At 40.0% G+C, this 21,217-nt stretch overlaps 1 protein-coding gene across 1 annotated transcript; it reads right to left on the bottom strand.

The window, feature by feature from the left end:
- Positions 1–229: 229 nt before the first annotated feature.
- On the bottom strand, positions 230–18,978 carry LOC117555022 (voltage-dependent calcium channel subunit alpha-2/delta-4-like; the record flags this gene model as incomplete). Its single annotated transcript, XM_034229676.1, is given in 13 exon segments — positions 230–298; positions 1,350–1,471; positions 2,629–2,721; positions 2,915–3,005; positions 3,089–3,186; positions 6,920–6,965; positions 7,533–7,600; positions 11,876–11,937; positions 12,914–12,985; positions 14,874–14,960; positions 15,076–15,150; positions 15,567–15,647; positions 18,901–18,978. Coding segments are annotated over 13 exon segments (1,042 nt in total), but the record flags the coding sequence as incomplete, so codon positions are not given.
- Positions 18,979–21,217: the final 2,239 nt, after the last annotated feature.

Below are 21,217 nucleotides of genomic sequence, written 5' to 3'. Positions count from 1 at the left end.
GATTTCCAGCTTTCTAGTTTACGTACACAACCAAAAATAATAAAATAACTTCAAGAAAAGTAGAAAGCTTACAACATAATTGACCCCATGATCTTAACTGATACACAGGAAACAATGCAGATCAGATTTAAGAGTTATGTCCTCTCTCTATGTCCTTCTGTATTTCCATGACGTCCCACTAACAAGATACAAATCACAGCTTTAAAATAATAATTAAATAGAGACTTACCTCCAGCTATGGCCGTCTTCCCTTCAGAGGAGATGGTCGCTGACGTCACCGCGATCGCGTATTTCACTCCTGTAGAGAAACACCGATTGAGTGTCAGCTGGTAATAATGATTCTGCTGATACTGCAGTAAGTAATGAGCAGAGGTGGGAATTAACTAAGTACATTTGATCAAGTACTGTACTTAAGTAAAATGTTTGAGATACTTGACTATTTCCATGTAATGCTGCTTTATACTTCTAATGCACTCCGATTATAACAGCTTTACTGTAGCTACTTCTTCTCTAAAAAGTGAAACTAGTGGAATAACTCTTTATGACATGAAAGAAGAGAGGTGGAAGAAATATTCAGATCTAGTACTTGTGTAAAAGTAGAAGTATTCAGATCTGGTACTTGAGTAAAAGTAGAAGTACTCAGATCTTGTACTTGAGTAAAAGTAGAAGTATTCAGATCTGGTACTTGAGTAAAAGTAGAAGTACTCAAATCTAGTACTTGAGTAAAAGTATAAGTACTCAGATCTTGGACTTGAGTAAAAGTAGACGTATTCAGATCTGGTCCTTGAGTAAAAGTAGAAGTATTCAGATCTGGTCCTTGAGTAAAAGTAGAAGTACTCAGATCTGGTCCTTGAGTAAAAGTAGAAGTATTCAGATCTGGTACTTGAGTAAAAGTAGAAGTATTCAGATCTGGTACTTGAGTAAAAGTAGAAGTATTCAGATCTGGTCCTTGAGTAAAAGTAGAAGTACTCAGATCTTGGACTTGAGTAAAAGTAGAAGTATTCAGATCTGGTCCTTGAGTAAAAGTAGAAGTACTCAGATCTTGGACTTGAGTAAAAGTAGAAGTATTCAGATCTGGTACTTGAGTAAAAGTAGAAGTACTCAGATCTTGGACTTGAGTAAAAGTAGAAGTACCAGAGTGTCGGAATACTCTGTTACAGTGAAAGTCCTGCATTCAAAATGTTACTCAAATAAAAGTAGAAAAGTATTCTCATCAAAATATAGTGAAAGTAACAAAAGTAAAAGTAGTCATTGTGCAGATTGGTCCATTTCATTTTGACAGTATTGTATTGGTACTATCACTGAAGTATCTGAATACTTCTTCCACTGCTGATTATGAGATGGTGAACCTTTGTCGTTGACTGGGTAATAGTAGAAGCTTCCGGGAGTGTTTTCCACGGCGAGGCGGTACCACAGCGGGAAGTGATCCATGGTGAACAGGTTGGCTTTATCAGCTGCCGTCAGAAACTTCCTGTCAGGGGGAGTTCAGAAAACATACACAAAGACACAATTAATAGTCCTGGTCTGGTAAGTGACAGAAGGATACAAGCATGTGGTGTGTCTAAGTAAATAAGTAGCTCCAGACTGAATTAAAATGAACTTCCCTGCAAATCTGTAAAGAGTGGTGCAGGAATGAGTCCTAAAACCAAGATCACGCCCAACATTAGCCACCTTTAGCTTAGCGGTGGTGACGTGAAGTCATGTGACCGTGCTGTAGTTCCTTTATAGCCCAACATTAGCCGCCTTTAGCTTAGCGGTGGTGACGTTAAGTCATGTGACCTTGCTGTAGTTCCTTTATAGTCCAACATTAGCCACCTTGAGCTTAGCGGTGGTGACGTGAAGTCATGTGACCGTGCTGTAGTTCCTTTATAGCCCAACATTAGCCGCCTTTAGCTTAGCGGTGGTGACGTTAAGTCATGTGACCTTGCTGTAGTTCCTTTATAGTCCAACATTAGCCACCTTGAGCTTAGCGGTGGTGACGTGAAGTCATGTGACCGTGCTGTAGTTCCTTTATAGCCCAACATTAGCCTCCTTTAGCTTAGCGGTGGTGACGTGAAGTCATGTGACCGTGCTGTAGTTCCTTTATAGCCCAACATTAGCCACCTTTAGCTTAGCAGTGGTGACGTGAAGTCATGTGACCGTGCTGTAGTTCCTTTATAGCCCAACATTAGCCGCCTTTAGCTTAGCGGTGGTGACGAGAAGTCATGTGACCGTGCTGTAGTTCCTTTATAGCCCAACATTAGCCTCCTTTAGCTTAGCGGTGATGAAGTGAAGTCATGTGACCGTGCTGTAGTTCCTTTATAGCCTAACATTAGCCGCCTTTAGCTTAGCGGTGGTGACGAGAAGTCATGTGACCGTGCTGTAGTTCCTTTATAGCCCAACATTAGCCACCTTTAGCTTAGCGGTGGTGACGTGAAGTCATGTGACCGTGCTGTAGTTCCTTTATAGCCCAACATTAGCTTTTTACTTCAGAAACAATAAAGTGGTGTTAACATGTGGAGATTATCCTGCAGAACTAAACTTTGGACCAGGGAGATGCTGCCTTCAGGGTCCAACACCGAAAACTCGGAGAGAAAGTTAAATGGTACACCACAGTAAATGTCAGATATATTTTCTAACGGGTCTTACTTTGCCACCCTGTTCTCCACTCCGGTGTATCTTGTGAGCCTCAAAAGGCCGGAGCGAGTCCCGAGGAACGCCGTCTCCACGCCCGGCTCCACCCTGAAGATCACAGAGTTCAAAGGGAGAGTGAGGTCAGTTACTCTTTAAAACAGTTAGTCATGGGTACTTTTTACTTAAGTACATTCTCGAAGCCCATACGTCTTTACTTTTACTTGAGTAAAGAACTTTAGTCAGCACTTCTACTTTTACCAAAGTATTTTTAAACACGAGTATCTGTACTTCTAGGTCTCACTTGTCGTTGAGCATCAGAGCGTTCCAGTACGCTTCCATCGGCGCCGTCACCACCGCGTCGAACAGAACGTGCTGCAGCAACATCTCGTCACCTGCTCACAGGTAATATAACAGCAATATGATAAACATTTAACTCATGGGATGGAGAGAAATGATTGTACTGAGAGTTTCGTACACTCCATATCCGGCTCGAGCCCCAGAAGGTACCGGATGGCGGCCTGAAGCTGAGAGAACTTCATGTAGCTCGGGTCGATGTCCGTCACACAGTACGTCCTGAGAGGAGAGGCATTATTACATATATTAAAGGTCTCCTATGATACTGTTTTTCATCAGTATATCACAGGTCTCAGATATATCCAGAGCCTGTCTCTGATTGGCTGAAACACCAAACAGATCATTGCAGCATTACCCATAACCCCCTCTGTTTCAGCCCTGTTTCCAAAGTGCTGATTCTCTGTGTGTTACTTCAGATGAAAATAAGGAGCCCCTCCCCACGCCCCTCTGAGAGACATTTGGTTACAAAGAACTCAATGGTGCTCTAGAGGAGATTCAGGTGATAAGGGGGGGGGGGGGGGGGGGTTACCTTGGTTGCTGATTGGCTAATGGTCACACAAGACAAGACATCGTTATGACATCACAACATTTGTTTTGTACTTGATTTGTTTATACTGCATTTTTACATAGCAGCAAACATTTTGAAAGCTATATTTAAAAATGTTGGTCAAATAATTGAAGTTAAATTAATCCATTTAATAATTGATTTTAACCAAGTTTTTTTCAGCTCGGATGTTTGACTATCATGCGCATTCTCTTGTAGATGTTACGATATATTTAACAAGGTTTCTTTATGGTTATTTGGGGCTATTAGTTAAAATAATGCATTTATAAATTCTACAATAAATTGTGGATTATTTAAATGTGATAATGTCTGAAATTATAAATGGATTATTTGGATTTTTAAGTAACAAATACAAAAGGAAAATATTTGTCGACTACATTTGTTTTGTGATTAATTTGTTTAGACATCATTTTTATGCAGCACCAAAATATTAAAAGCTATATATAAAGTACAAAATAAAATTGATAAAAGAGCAGGGGTCTGAGCTCATGCGGGACCCGGCAGCTACTGTCTAAACTAAATGCTGCCGTGATGAAACGCCATATCATGGATCATCAAGGATTCTCTCTGAAACAGTCTGGAGCTCAAAGGCTTTCTCTCTTGCCGGTTATACCACAAGGTGAGTTCCTTTCTACTTCCTGCTTCTTCACACACATGCTCTCCAGTACAGGTTAGCTCTGAGTGTTAGCGATGCTAATGTAAACACCGACCATATTACGTCCAAAACAGTCGGGCATTGTTTCTGATAGCAACGTTTCTGATTGGCCCGTGGGTCCACATTTCAGATATTACGTCATATCGGACGCAAATCTGGATCAGCTCCGTTGTTCCCCGTTTTTAGAGATTTGGGTACGGAGGAAAAGAGAGAGGGTTTTATTTCCTGACGCTGCGTGAGTTCCCCGACACACGGGGACACATAGTTATGTAGAAGAGACATACAAAAGTGCATTTTGCATGATAGGTCCCCTTTAACTTATGAGGCAATAAACGTCAGTATATATAAAAATAGTATATAATGCATTTATTAACTTTTTTTAAGTTGATAGTTTCTATAATAAATTGTAGATTATTTAGATGTGATGAATTCTGAAATTATTAATGGATTCTTTTTGATTTTGAAAGTAACGAATAAAAAAGGAAAATATTTGTAGACTAAATTTGCTTTGTGATTAATTTGTTAAGACATCATTTTTATGCAGCGGATTTTTTTTTTAAAGCTATATATATATATAAAGTTATATGGGTCGAATAAGTTCGGTAAGGGATAATGTCATTATGGGGAAAAGAACACCCGACAGGCAGATCAGGAGCCCGACGCGAAGGGGAGGGATCTGGATCGGCCTGAAGGGTGTTCTCCATAATGACCGCGTCGCTGCACATTATCCCGTTTATCACACGGCCACATTCTCAACAAAGTAACGACATGACTCCCAATATTAACTGAAATGCTTTTTATAGATTTAGATTTTTTTTTATTGATTTAAAAAATAGTAGGCTATTATTGATTTAAAATGACATGCATCCGCTAAGAAAAATAGTCCGTTGTTACTGTTTGAACTAACGTAGCAACGGCAGGAACTGCTTCCATAGTGTTTTTGAGGAGCTTTTTGATTACAGATTTGAAAACATCGTTGCTTGCTTTAAAAGTAGCACACTTCATGATGTCAGACCTTGGGAAGTATCTAGATATCCCTGCCCTAATGCCAGAGGAACTGCACACTGAATATGTTTTGCTGTGTGATGTCTATGTCTGGATCGCTGCGTAAAAAGGAGGGTTTCTGCCCCGTTACTTCTCCGCTGTTTTCTTGTCCCTCTTGTCTTGTCGGCCAAACTGTATACAGTTCAATCGACCGGACTTCGGTCAATACGTCCTTGACAGCGGTCTGTCTGTACTGGATTAACAACGTGTCACGTGTTCTGAATTGACCAATCAGAATAGAGTATTCAACCAGTGGTTCCCAAAGTGTGGGGCGTGGAGTCATGACAGGGGAGGCGCGAGAGACCAGAAGGAAAAATGGTTATAAAAAAATAAAAATAAATAAAAAAATCATAATTTGAAAGATTATTGATTAGAAAACAATATGATGCAGTACTATTACATCTGGGTCTCTGTGTTTCATTAAAGCTCGGCTCTGTGTGTGTGTGGAACGAGCCATTTTGTGTGCGCGAGCGATAGAGAGAGAGCGCACCGGTACCGGAGATCGTTGTTGTTAGCTTCTGGTGCTAGCGAGCTACGCTAACAGATATAAGGAGTTTTTTCAACAACAAAGTGGAGGAGAGTCCTCTCCTGTCAGACTGAGAGACTCAGTGAGCTAAAGGACTCTCAGTGTTATCTCAGTGGGTCTCAAACGTTTGGGTCACCATTAATGTAAACAATTATTTCTGAGGCACACGTTTATATGATCATTATAGTTATAAAAAAATAAGAGAATAAATGAAAAACAGGTTTGAAATACTATATGACAGTAAAACAAGAATAAAGTTTAAAAGGGTGATTTGTAAAATATCCATAAAGAAAAAGTAAATCTGTTTACAGTTCTGTTTCAAATGGGTGTTGAGAGAGGTATCCATAGATCTCTTCATGTTGCTCTCAAAGTGCACCAGATTGATGCTTTCAACTTCAATATTTAAAAATAAATCTTCCCGGGGGAGCTTGCCCCCGGACCCCCCTATGTGAGGTCCACACACCACCTGTACAAATAGCACTTGACCCCAGCTTACACCTATATGCCGTGAGCTGATTATCGTGCCTTCATTGTAACAGTCACACTGTGTGTCTGCGTGGGGAGTGTTGCAGTAGAACATTCCTCTGTAGCGCCCGGTACATTCATGGGAAACCCTAAATGTTTGAGCGCCCTCTATGAAACGTCAAGCTACCCCACAGCACCCCCAAAATAAATCTCTGGCGCCGCCACTGAGCCCGACTATTTGTGTTGGGGGGGCCCGACTTTTTTTTTTCTCCAAAGCCTGACAGAAAAAGTTTGAGAACCACTGCTCTAGATAAACCATGTAATAAGTTAAATTAATGCATTTATAATTCAATGTACACAAAGTTTTGTTGATGGTTATTTTGGGCTTTCAGTGTTTGTTTGTTTTAAAAAAACGAGTAGGGATGAAGTATTAATTAATCTCATTTAAGTAACATTTGGTTTCCAATTAATTTTTTGGTGTCATGAAATCTTGTAATAATGTAAAGTAATTATACCCTCACTCATCCTGTTAAAAGAAATACAATTATACAAAAGTTAAAATAATGCATTTATAGATTCTAGAATAAATTTTAGATGATATTATTATTATGAATTTTGTATTTATTTAGATTTTTTTAATAATGCATTTAATAATAATTAAATAACGTCCTGTATTAATCATGAGTTTCAGACGTACCACTCGGAGGCGATGCTGAGGTCGGGGGAGGTCAGGTCGTGCAGTCCTGCAGAGAAAAACACAAACAATACGTCAGTTATATTTTAATATTGACTTCCTTCCAAGAGGACATGTGATGTACATCCTCTGAGTCTGGAAGTTATTTTTTAAACGCATGAAAGGAAAAGTCATGAATTTCATCCGGTTTCTACACATAGATTCAAAGGTTTAAACTTTATCGTCAAACATTTTTCCAACATGAGGTTGTTGTATGTCGTGCACACTGTAAGACTGAGACTATTCATGTGTGTTTGTGATATTGAGCTATTTAAGATAAGATAAGAAGTACTTTATTGATCCCAATTTTGGAAATGTTAGTGTTGCAGCAGCATAAAAGACAAGGCATTGCACAATAACAATTAAAAGACTAGAAATAAACAAGAGAGTAGAAAATATACATGTTTATACTATATAAACAATAGTTGATTGTTATTCACAAAATCTACCGCGTTGTGATTTGCCATTAAATAAGCTTTAGTGCCAGGCTACAAATGGGTAAAATAGCGTGTGTGTGTGTGTGTGTGTGTGTGTGTGTGTGTGTGTGTGTGTAGTGTGTGTGTGTGTGTTTTCCTACCTTCCTCCACAGACACATTTCCAAAATACATCAGCTTCCCGTTACCTCCCGTCAGCACCATGGAGAAACTGCAGACACAAAGAAACGTCTAGATTTTAATTGTGAGAGAACGACGCCATCTAGGGGCGAAATCACACATGTGCAAGTGAGTGTATGGACACAGATCTTGTACTCGAGTAAAAGTAGAAGTACACAGATCTTGTACTCGAGTAAAAGTAGAAGTACACAGATCTTGTACTCGAGTAAAAGTAGAAGTACACAGATCTTGTACTCGAGTAAAAGTAGAAGTACACAGGTCTTGTACTCCAGTAGTAGAAGTACACAGATCTTGTACTCCAGTAAAAGTAGAAGTACACAGATCTTGTACTCGAGTAAAAGTAGAAGTACACAGATCTTGTTCTCGAGTAAAAGTAGAAGTACACAGATCTTGTACTCGAGTAAAAGTAGAAGTACACAGATCTTGTACTCGAGTAAGAGTAGAAGTACTCAGGTCTTGTGCTTGAGTAAAAGTAGAAGTACTCAGATCTTGTACTTGAGTAAAAGTAGAAGTACACAGATCTTGTACTCGAGTAAGAGTAGAAGTACTCAGGTCTTGTGCTTGAGTAAAAGTAGAAGTACTCAGATCTTGTACTTGAGTAAAAGTAGAAGTACTCAGGTCTTGTGCTTGAGTAAAAGTAGAAGTACTCAGATCTTGTACTTGAGTAAAAGTAGAAGTACTCAGGTCTTGTACTTGAGTAAAAGTAGAAGTACAAAGATCTTGTACTTGAGTAAAAGTAGAAGTACTCAGGTCTTGTACTTGAGTAAAAGTAGAAGTACACAGATCTTGTACTCAAGTAAAAGTAGAAGTACACAGATCTTGTGCTTGAGTAAAAGTAGAAGTACTCAGATCTTGTACTTGAGTAAAAGTAGAAGTACACACTCTCTCCGTCCCCACCGACTCATAAAGCTGGCAATGTCCTTGATCTCATATTCTCAAGGAACTGCGCTACTTCTAACCTCTCTGTAAACCCGCTCCACACATCCGATCACTTCTTCATTTCATTCTCTCTATCCCTTTCCAAACATAACAAACTAATCTCTTCCCATCCTACACTTGTCCGCCGTAACCTTCGCTCCCTCTCTCCCTCTACCTTTGCCTCGTCGGTGCTCTCAGCCCTCCCTTCCTCTGATTCGTTCCATCTCCTGCCTCCAAACTCTGCTGCAGAAACTCTCCTCTCTACTCTCTCATCCACTCTGGACTCGCTCTGTCCTCTGACATCTCGGCAGGCTCGTCAGTCCCCTCCGGCTCCCTGGCTAAATGATGCACTGCGTGCTAATAGAACCGTCCTTAGGGCAGCAGAGCGGAAATGGTGGAAATCCAAACACCGTGACGACCCTCCTAACCTATCAAGCTCTCCTCTCCTCTTTCTCTGCTTCGATCTCTCAGGCAAAAAGCACTTTCTTTCAAGATAAGATCCAATCTTCCTATTCCAATCCTAAAAAACTATTTTCCATCTTCTCCACCCTCTTGGACCCTCCAAAAGCTCCTCCCCCCTCCTCACTTCTGTCAAGCGACTTTGTTACCCACTTTGAAAAAAAGGTTGATGATATTCGCTCTTCTTTTTCTGACTCACCTTTACTCACCGCTGGGTCACCAGACCCTTCTTTCACCAACACACTAACCTCCTTTTCCCCTCTCTCTCCAAGTGAGGTTCTTACCCTCATTACCTCTGCCCGCCCTACCACCTGTCCTCTGGACCCTATCCCTTCAAACCTCCTTCAGACTATCGCTCCTGATATTCTACCGTTTCTCACCCATTTCATCAACACTTCTCTAACTTCTGGTCACTTTCCAAACAGTCTCAAGGAGGCAAGAGTAAACCCTCTCCTAAAGAAACCCACTCTCAACCCGTCTGATGTTATAAACTACAGGCCTGTCTCTCTCCTCCCGTTCCTGTCTAAATCACTTGAACGCGCTGTCTTTAAACAACTCTCCTGTTATCTCAATCAGAACAACCTTCTGGATCCGCACCAGTCTGGTTTCAAGGCAGGTCACTCCACAGAAAACTGCTCTCATTGCTGTCACGGAGGAACTGCACACTGCCAAAACTGCATCCCTCTCCTCTGTCATCATCCTGTTGGACCTGTCTGCTGCATTCGACACGGTGAATCATCAGATCCTCCTTCGCACTCTCCAAAAACTTGGAGTTTCTGGCTCTGCACTTTCCCTCCTCACCTCATACCTGAAAGACCGTACCTACAGGGTGACTTGGAGAGGGTCTGAGTCCGACCCTTGTCAATTAACTACGGGGGTCCCTCAGGGCTCTGTTCTTGGTCCCCTCCTCTTCTCCTTGTACACAAACTCGCTCGGATCAGTCATTAGCCCGCATGGTTTTTCTTACCACTGCTACGCTGACGACACCCAATTAATTCTGTCCTTTCCCCGCTCAGAGAGCCAGGTCGTCGCACGCATCTCTGCTTGTCTAGCTGACATCTCTCAGTGGATGTCTGCTCATCACCTCAAGCTCAACCTTGACAAGACTGAGCTGCTCTTCCTCCCGGGAAAAGATTGTCCAACTCTTGACCTGATAATCAACATCGGCACCTCAGTTGTTTCCCCGACTCAGACTGCAAGGAATCTGGGTGTGACCCTAGATAACAACCTGTCCTTCACTGCAAACATCGCTGCTACAAACCCGCTGCTGCAGATACACGCTTTACAACATCAGGAGGATGCGTCCCCCAGCTGACACAGAAAGCGACGCAGGTTCTGGTCCAGGCTCTCGTCATCTCACGCCTAGACTACTGCAACTCCCTCCTGGCTGGTCTACCTGCATGTGCCATCCGACCTCTGCAGCTCATTCAGAATGCAGCGGCTCGTCTGGTTTTCAACCTTCCTAAATTCTCCCACACCACTCCGCTCCTCCGCTCCCTTCACTGGCTTCCGGTAACTGCTAGAATCCACTTCAAGACACTGGTACTTGCTTACCGTGCTGCGAATGGATCTGGCCCTTCCTACATCCAGGACATGGTTAAACCGTACACCCCAGCGCGTGCACTACGCTCTGCATCAGCCAACGACTCGTTGCGCCCTCGCTGCGAGGGGGACCCAAGTTCCCATCGGCGAAAACACGTGGGTTTGCTGTCCTGGCTCCAAGATGGTGGAATGAGCTCCCCATTGACATCAGGACGGCAGATAGCTTGCACATCTTCCGGCGCAAACTGAAAACTCATCTCTTTCGACTCCACTTCGAGCGTTAGAACGATTAACGAAGCACTTTTATACTAATAAAGGACTGGCTTATCTATAGCCAGTTGAGTAGCACTTGAAATGTTTGGCTCTATGAAACCTGATATACTTATATGATTCTGTTTTCTTCAAGGTTGTGTCTTCCTGGTCGAATGTACTTATTGTAAGTCGCTTTGGACAAAAGCGTCAGTTAAATGCAATGTAATGTAATGTACACAGATCTTGTACTCGAGTAAGAGTAGAAGTACTCAGGTCTTGTGCTTGAGTAAAAGTAGAAGTACTCAGATCTTGTACTTGAGTAAAAGTAGAAGTACTCAGGTCTTGTGCTTGAGTAAAAGTAGAAGTACTCAGATCTTGTACTTGAGTAAAAGTAGAAGTACTCAGGTCTTGTACTTGAGTAAAAGTAGAAGTACAAAGATCTTGTACTTGAGTAAAAGTAGAAGTACTCAGGTCTTGTACTTGAGTAAAAGTAGAAGTACTCAGATCTTGTACTTGAGTAAAAATAGAAGTACAAAGATCTTGTACTTGAGTAAAAGTAGAAGTACTCAGGTCTTGTACTTGAGTAAAAGTAGAAGTACTCCGATCTTGTACTTGAGTAAAAGTAGAAGTTCTCAGATCTTGTGCTTGAGTAAAAGTAGAAATACTCAGGTCTTGTACTTGAGTAAAAGTAGAAGTACTCAGGTCTTGTACTTGAGTAAAAGTAGAAGTACTCAGATCTTGTACTCGAGTAAAAGTAGAAGTACTCAGATCTTGTTCTTGAGTAAAAGTAGAAGTACTCAGATCTTGTTCTTGAGTAAAAGTAGAAGTACTCAGATCTTGTACTCGAGTAAAAGTAGAAGTACTCAGATATTGTACTTAAGAAAAGTGAGAAAAGGTTGTCTGATAGAAAGGTATAACTGTGACAATATTCTTATTATGTATCATATAATTAAACTGATATAGATTTTAAAACACATCCACAGCAGTTCATTGATTAGCTTCCTGCTGGTACTCCAAATATCTACTGTAGATATGAGAAGTCTGATATACAACCACACTTTGAAACATCCTTGAAATGAGCAGGTTCAGGTATCAATCATTAAACTCTCAACACAATCTCCAACAGCAGATTCACCTGAAAGGAGTTTCATCGATGTTTGTGTAGAAGTAATCGTTGACGAGGTACAGAGGACGTTTCTGTTGGACGAGGAGGAAAGTATGATCATCATTTAATACATATAACATAAATATATAGCAGGATCTTCATCTGTCTTTTAGTATTTTATTAATGAAAACATATTGATAGTAAACTAAGTCATGATGCTAATGTTAGCCTCTGTTAGCTTCTCCATCTGGTGTGATGTAAGTGACATTGTTTAAGTTAACATAAATCAGTGGTGTTTATAATAACTGCTTCTAATCACATGAAGACCAATCAGGAAATAAGCAGAATCATTAACAAAGCATTACCGCCACCTATTGACCTGGAGGGGAACTGCAGGTGTGCTCATATCATTTAATAAACTATAAAGTCTAAATGATGTATTCATGAGCGGCGATGGAATTTAACTATATCACTAATTAAATTCATAAATATACTGTCTTTGAGTTACGATAGAATCAGAATGAAAATACTTTATTCATCTCAGGGGGGAAATTGTTAACGTGACGGTCGGTTACACAATTTAAGAATATAAAAAAATAAGAGGTAAGGTAAAAATGTAGGTTAAAATAAAAAGAATAATAATATTAATAATAATAATAATAACTCACTCCCCCAGCCCATCAGAGACTGCACTGACCTCACCACCTTCAAAACACTAAAACCCACCTCTTCAATCTTTGTTGTTGTATTGCTTGTTTTTAATGTGACTTTAACTATATGTATTAGTTGTTCTTTTCTTTTCACTATCTCTGCGACTTTGAGCACCTGTAAAAGCGCTCACGAAATAAATCTATTATTATTATTAAGATAATAATATTTCCTTCATTAATTAGTAAAAATCAAAAAAAGAAATAAATGTGCAACAAAAATTTAATGTAATAAAAATACATTTTGCTAAAAAAATAGAATGAAGTTATTTATACAAACAGGATATATTAATGTAAAAGTATTTAATAAGAGATGAACTAGAATGAACTGTTTCCTAAAAGCAGTGAGTTCTTTCCTCACCGCTTTGTCCACGGAGGCTCTGACGCTCAGCCTCATGCTGCCCGTCTCTCCTCTCACCATCGCCGTCCTCAGCTACCGAACACGGGGAAACACAAAGTCAGATCAGTCTCTAAAATAACAAATAAGGGACATTTTGGGTACATTTTTTTTAAAAGTACAGATTAAGGGGAGTGAAGGAGTTCAAGTATCTCGGGGTCTTGTTCTCGAGTGAGGGAACAATGGAGCGTGAGATGGGCCGGAGAATCGGAGCAGCGGGGAGCGGTACTGCAGTCGCTTTACCGCACCGTTGTGACGAAAAGGGAGCTGAGCCAGAAGGCAAAGCTCTCTGTCTTCCGGGCCATTTCCCTTCCTACCCTCACCTATGGTCATGAAGGATGGGTCATGACCGAAAGAACCAGATCGCGGATACAAGCGGTCGAGATGGGTTTCCTCCGCAGGGTGGCTGGTGTCTCCCTTAGGGATAAGGTGAGAAGTTCGGTCATCAGGGAGGGACTCGGAGTTGAGCCGCTCCTCCTTCACGTCGAAAGGAGCCAGTTGAGGTGGTTCGGGCACCTAGTTAGAGAGATTATATCTCTTCGCTGGCCTGGGAGCGCCTTGGGATCCCCCAGTCAGAGCTGGTTGATGTCGCCAGGGAAAAGAAAGTTTGGGGCTCTCTGCTGGAACTGCTACCCCCGCGACCCGACCACGGATAAGCGGGAGAAGATGGATGGATGGATGGATTAAGAGGAGGTGGGAATATTCAGAGAAAAAACTGAAACTTCTGAAATTGATTTTGTGAGTTCACAAGTCGTAACACTCACTAAAGTACTATTTATGTTTGTTTAAGAAACCACTTTGCAAAAAACAATTAATACTTTTTTATCTCAGAGAATATTTAAGGTTTGCCCTGCAATTTATTTTCATACTTTACCGTCTGAGTCTCGTAAAAACACAGTTTTTCTGCAAATGTATATTTTGACATGTGCGAACAATTCCAACCTTTTCCTCATAACCTTTTTTTTCTATGAATTAACCCTTTTGAGTTTATGTTTTTTCACGAGTTTTTTTATTGGAATTAATCTTCTTTAATCTACGAAAAAATATCCGAGTTTTTTCCTCGTGAATTTGTAATTTAATTTTTTATCTCATTTTATCTCTCACGTACTATCCCCTTCCCTGAACGCCTGGATATTTCTTTTTTATGGCTTTAATATGCCGTCCAGTTCCCTCCCCTTGAGGCCCGGACGCACCAAGCTGACACCAAAGAACAGACACAGACGGACCCCCGGCTGTTGTGTCGCCTCGCGTCTCTGCGTCTCGGCCAACAGTCGCTCTGGAACACACCGCAAAGACTTCAGCCGACGGCCAAGAAGCACGCACGAACTGCGCATGAGTGGCAATAACTCTCCTTACCAGCAGGCGGCGGTAGTGTGTATTCGTCATTCAAAAGAGGCAACAACCGGAAGACAGACTGCGTGATAACCGAGAGAAGAAGAACAGACTGCGTGATATAAACAAACAACGTTCCATCTTCACTCTACAGCGAGAAGCTCACGGGGCTTTCCCGAACCTGTCGAGAGCTGGAGGTAAATTAAATCTCACATTTGCCTTCTTAATCGTTTGTTTGGGTCCCTCACTTCCGTTTCGCTTCTCATGCATTGATTCGCTAGCTGAACAGCCAATCAGAGGGATTTCTTTTGCCGACTGCCTTTGGCCGACTGCCCACCGACTCAACATGTTGAAACGGCGGGTTTTCGGCCGAAAAGGCGTCGGCCCGTCTGAAAAGACACGACGGTGCGGGACACACCGATCTGAGTAAGGCATGTCGACGCTCATCGTCGGCCTGACGCCCACCGACGGCCAAAATGGGCTTGGTGTGTCTGGGCCTTTAGAGTAAAACATGACTATCTGAAGGGTTTCATTCCAACATAGTTATATCTCAGAAACCATCATTATATATTTGTATTGTGATGGTGTTCACCGTCTCCTCTGTGTCCTCCCACTCCACCTCGGACATGTCCACACTGTTGTAGTTGGGCTTCGGCTTCAGCTTCTTCCCGTCTTTATACTGCGGACAGAGACATTTATTACCGTCTTTAGGAAAACTATACACGTAAATAACCCTTCAGAAAATCAGCTTAAAATACATGTCTTTCTTAAATCAGAGGTCATGTTTAACTCACCAGAGGTCGGAGGTCAGGGTGAGCCAGGATGTAGCCGTTGTTGGTGATGAGGAAGGCGTAGCCGTGAGGACCCAGCTGAGGAAGAGGAGGAAGAGGAAGGATACAAGGATGCTCAGTAAATGTTAATGTCCTTGACCTTTATTGTGAAAGGGTAGGAAGCTAAATGAATGGTGCAAGCTTTTATTGTGAAATGAAAGGATGCTTAAGTATTGTTTTTAAGGTCAAACAAGTACTTTTTTAAGCTTTTTTTATGAAATGTAAGTAAGCAGTACGTTCTATTGTGAAATGGAAGAAAGTTAAAGACGTGTTTTAAGCTTTTATTATGAAATGGACGGTTTCTTAAGGAATGCTTTATTGTGAAATGGACGTAACAAAAGGCATGTTTTCAGCTTTTATTTTGAAATAGAGGTGATTCTGTTGGCTTTTATTGTGAAAAGTGATCCCTAGGTGTGGATAACAACAGGAAGTGGAGTAATCAGAAGTGATCTCACTATGTATCTGGGGGCGAGCCTCATCACCTCCATCAGAGGGATGTCTGTGCCGACCACGCCCAGCAGGATGCCGTGAGACAGCTGCACACACAACAACACACTCTTTACTTACTGTGATATCAAATGTGTGTTATATAAACCTGTTGGGAAAACACTGAGAATGAGACAACATGAGAGACACATGATGACAAAGGTGATGACGTGGGTCACCCAAAGCAACAAGCAGTTCGCAATCGCACTTCAAACACAATGGAGACTGAAACGGCTACCACCTCCTCCTCACAGGATTGCGCACGAAGCCCCCAAACGAAAACATCTCGCCCTAGGTCTTCAAAAGCATGGGAATATTTTAAAGTTAGTCCAAAACGCAAAGATATTTATATATTTATATCTCACTGAGACTGCTGCATAGCCTAGCAGAAGCAGCAGCTAGCTGTGGTGGCTACCATTAGCAGCTAGCATTTGCTCTCCGATTTTTACATAAAATGGAATTATGGATTATAAATTCAATCATTTTTTTATACATAGACGTTAAAAACCTATGGATTAACCGATTCAGCCGCGTTTTTTCTCATTTGAATGCCATTGAACACGTCTTTTGATCAGATTGACAGCTACGGCGGTGAGACGATCTCCTTAGAAGCTCTGTGAAGGTACGTGTTGTGATGACTGTATTTGCTTTAGAGATGGGCGAGTCATGATTCATCCGGATCATTAACCCGGATCCTAGTAATGAGCCGGTCGTGACGAGTCTCCCTCTCGATTAACCCGAGTCCTTTGAGTCCTACACCTGATGTGACGTAACAATTAAAACTATAAATTGCGTCACTCTTTACTCTCTTTATAACGTGTACAATCACATTACAACGTTGTTGTATCCAGAGATCCAGCAGACTCGTCGCCATGCACGAATCAACAGCAAATTCAGCCCCTCCTCCGGCTCCCGCGAGAGTCCCGTGAGCCGTGAGTGAGCCGTGAGTCGTTGGACTCGCGGGAGCCGTGAGTGAGCCGTGAGCCGTGAGTGAGCCGTGAGTCCGCAAATCTCTGAGTCTGCTGCGACTCGTCGAGGGAGCCGTGGGACTCGCGGGAGCCGTGCGAGCCGGAGGAGGGGCTGAGTCTGCTGTAGATTCGTGCATGGGGACGAGTCTGCTGGATCTCTGGATCTGCTGCCTGCTATATGTTACGGCTCTGAGTCCTCGTAGGCTACTGGTCTCTCTCGATCATTGACCTGGATTCACGGATCCCGCGATTTTTCCGGCTCTAAATTAAGTTTCAGTGTAGACTTCTAACAAAATGGTCATGTTGTGCAACAGTCTCCTGTAATAATATCTGCATTTCCAATAAGGATCTTACTTGGAAACTCGTTTATTTTGAACATGGCACACAAAAAGAAACAAATGATAGAAAATTGCAAAACAGTTAGAATATATAAAATGTAATTATACAATTATTATTATTATTATTATTATTATTATTATTATTATTATTATTATTATTATTATTATTATTATTATTATTAAATGAAAACACAATTGTGCAAAATTAGCTTAAGTACAGGAACATATTAAAATAACTATATACATATAATGCAAAACACTTATTTTTTAAAATGCACACACACACACATGTTTTATTAAAGCAAAAGACACTGTGTAGCGGAGGTTAATGTAACGTTAGTTTAATATGCTGGTTAAATGCAACAACTTTTCGGTTTCACCGATAGGATTTCTACGGTCTTGGTCATGCTGACTCATATGACTCAAATGACTCAAATGACTCGTATGATCCGGATCTCTTCAATGATTGACTCAGAAGACTCCGAGTCCATAAAATGATCCGGATTTGCCATCTCTAATTTGCTTCCCCTGTCGCGAGTCCGGATCACTCAGTGATGATACTATATACCTACATAATCGGTGGAGTCTCAGCTTTAATCGGATATATTGTATGTGCAGCTACGATAAGTAATAAGGGTACTTTTTATCTTGAGTTCTGTGCCAATGTCCGTTAGCATTTTTCGCTCAGGGGTCATTTAGATGCTTCTTATGAGACTTGTGTTTTGTTTTGGTAAACATGGTTTGTATCGTCAGTTAGCTGAGATTATTTCCGTTAATCTGGTATAACACATTAATAGGTTCTTAAATATTAAGATCCCCTGAGACACAGTATCGTGAAAAAAAAAATGTTTACATTACGTTTTTTTTACATTACGTTTTTTATGAATTGAACAACAGAAAAATAATCGTTAGATTAGTCGACTAATCGATCAAATAATCGCCCGATTAATCGTTTTCAAAATAATCGTTTCCCCCCAGCACTAATGGAGAGAGACATATGACAAGCATGCTCATTTAAAAAAAAAAATTGATTTGGAGAAAAAGTCAGAATATTGAGAGAAAGTCAGATTTTTGAGATTTTTTTTGAAAAAGTCTGAATTTAGCATTTTTTTATAGAAAAATACAGATTTTTGAGAAAAAGTCCGAATTTTTTGATTTTTGAGAAAAAGTCAGACTTTTGAGAAAAAGTCAGATTTTCCAGAAAAAGTCAGGATTTTAAAAGACAAGTCAGAGGTTTTTTAAAAAAAACTCAGAATAAAAAAAAAGGCAGCATTTTGAAAGAAAGTCAGAATTTTAAAAAAAAGTCAGACTTTTGAAAGAAAGTCAGAAAAAAAAGTCAGCATTAAAAAAAACGTCAGAATTTTGAGATTTTTTTGAAAAAGACAGAATTTTGAGATTTTGAGAAAAATACCAACAAATTATTTTCTTTTTTGTTTTGACTTCCATTCTTGAGAGGATAATAATTACATGGATCCTGATATTGAAGCTCAAGCCGGTGACGAGTGAGAGTTTTTTAACAAAACCCAAAAGGCCCCAAACAAACATTAATGTACTGTTCACGCCTCATACAGTATTATATTTGTCTATGTATAATATAATACAATTATTTATAATATGATATAATTGTTTATATATAATTTGAAAGTCAATCATATTTTTGTTTATCAATTTTATACTGTTTTAAGTTTGTAAAGTATCATAATTCTCTTGTTTCATAATTATTATTATTTTTTGTATTATTGTTTTACACGTTCAAAATAAATCAAATCAAAATATATTTCTTATATATTATATATATATATTTTTCCAAATATTCCACGAATGAATGTCTTGTTTTGCACCGTCCTGATCTTTGTTTTCTGTTAAATGAGTTCATAATGACATTATCTTCTGGATAGAGTCTGGAAGCCTCTTGCTTTTCTCTTTTACCTTAAGTGTGCAGTTTTTAAAAGTTTAAATGATCATTATCAGAAGGATAAAAAAGAGTTTCCACGGACCGTTTCCTTCTTCTTGCTGAAGACGGGCATGGCCACAGACGTCATCATCAGCAGACTCTGAGCTTTAGTGGTGAACAGCTGAGAGACAAAACAACACACAACACAGTGAATAAACAAAACAATAAAACACATAAATAATTTAAATGGTGGAAGCAGTGGAAAGAACTGATGCCATTTTCAACAGATGTTAAAAGTCTCTATTTTTCTAAGAGTTCTCTTATTTGAATTATAATGCTGTGTTTATTGTGACAGTCCGTGCAGCTTTAAAGAGTGCAGCTCTAAGGTCGAACTCCAGGGGGCGATGTAGGAACACTGCGGTTCTGTGTTTATTAAAAACACCCTTATGGTAAAAGTACAGCAACAAAAGTGTAGAGAGGATTATTTGTCTGTATTTACCCAGTGTGAGAAAAAGTTTTTAGAGAGTACTTGTCCATGGACAAGTGAGTTTGGCAATTTACTTCCGAATACATTTTTCACTTGTCCAGAATGGACAAAAATTGGGGCCACTGTAATCTTCTTCTTCGTCATCGTATTTTACATTTTCCCACGGTTTTTACGACACCGCTAACGTAAGTGAGTCCTCTCCTGCTGATGTTCAGGTGTATATCAGTATGTAGTGTCTCTACTTTAAAGAGTCCTCTCCTGCTGATGTTCAGGTGTATATCAGTATGTAGTGGCTCTACTTTAAAGAGTCCTCTCCTGCTGATGTTCAGGTGTATATCAGTATGTAGTGTCTCTACTTTAAAGAGTCCTCTCCTGCTGATGTTCAGGTGTATATCAGTATGTAGTGTCTCTACTTTAAAGAGTCCTCTCCTGCTGATGTTCAGGTGTATATCAGTATGTAGTGTCTCTACTTTAAAGAGTCCTCTCCTGCTGATGTTCAGGTGTATATCAGTATGTAGTGTCTCTACTGGGACATGTCTCTGTGCTTTTAATGTTCAAAAAGCTCTTTATTGTTCTCATACTGCCTGTGCTGCAGCACCTCTTTACACCCTCTGTCTGAAACCAGAGCCCAGTCTGCTCTAATTGGTTAGCTGGCTGGCTCTGTTGTGATTGGTTAAAACCGTCCTGTTCTACATGTTGAATCTAAAACTACAACTTCTTCTTCTACGTCTTTTTTTACCTCCATGGTGTTGGGAAGCTGCCGGAGAGATGGAGGCCAAGAGGATCATGGGAAAATGATCGGAAACACAGGGAGGAAGCAGAAAGATGAAGATGAAGTGACGATGATGATGACGATGATGATGATTATGATGATGATGAATGTACAGTATGTGGAGATAAAGGCATGGATGAATTATGGGACAGAAGGCACTAGGTCTTTTTCTCTTTGCAGTCTTTTTGTAGTCCTTTATTCCTTTTCTAGTATTTCTGTAGTAATATCTTCATTTTGTAGTCTTTTTGTAGTATTTTCTTTTCTTTCTAGTGTTTTTGTAGTCCTTTTTTCCTTTTCTATTCTTTTTGTAGTCCTTTCTTAATTTACTAGTCTTTTTGTAGTCCTTTATTATTTGTTCTGCTATTTGTGTAGTCCTTGCTTCCTTTAATAGTATTTTTTAGTCCTTTCTTCATTTTCTAGTCTTTTTGTAGTTCTTTCTTCCTTTTCTTGTCTTTTTGTAGTCCCTTTCTTCCTTTTCTATTCTTTTTGTAGTCCTTTCTTAATTTACTAGTCTTTTTGTAGTCCTTTATTATTTGTTCTGCTATTTGTGTAGTCCTTGCTTCATTTAATAGTATTTGTTAGTCCTTAGTTCTTTACAGTCACTTTACGTCCTTCCGTTTCTAGTCCTTCGCCTTTTCTATTCTTTTTGTAGTCATTTATTCCTTTTCTAGTCTTTTGTAGTCCTGTATAATATATTTTAACTATATCTTATTCCTTCTAGTCCTTTTGAGTGTCCTTGTGTTTGTTGGTTCCTGGTCTAGTACTTTTTGTACAGGTCCTTTATATTTACTTTTCTAGTCTTTTTGTAGTCATCTTTTCCTTTTCTAGTCTTTTTTGCTAGTCTTGCTGTCTCCTTTTCTAGGTCTTTTTGTAGTCATTTCTTCCTTTTCTAGTCTTTTGTAGTTCTTTCTCTTCCTTTTCTATTCTTTTTGTAGTCCTTTCTTCCTTTTCTAGTCTTTTTGTAGTCCTTTCTTCCTTTTCTAGTCTTTTTGTAGTCCTTTCTTCCTTTTCTATTCTTTTTGTAGTCCTTTATTCCTTTTCTATTCTTTTTGTAGTCCTTTCTTCCTTCTTGGTCTACTGTATTTGTAGGCCTTCTTTCTTGTCTTGTCTTATTTTTGTAAGTCCTTTTTATTCCTTGTCTTAGTCTTTTTGTAGTCCTTT

The sequence above is a fragment of the Gymnodraco acuticeps genome, unplaced genomic scaffold (assembly GCF_902827175.1).
Source record: "Gymnodraco acuticeps unplaced genomic scaffold, fGymAcu1.1, whole genome shotgun sequence".
NCBI lineage: Eukaryota > Metazoa > Chordata > Actinopteri > Perciformes > Bathydraconidae > Gymnodraco > Gymnodraco acuticeps.
The sequence above is the reverse complement of the archived record's forward strand: the minus strand, read 5'-3'. Positions and strand labels throughout refer to the sequence as shown.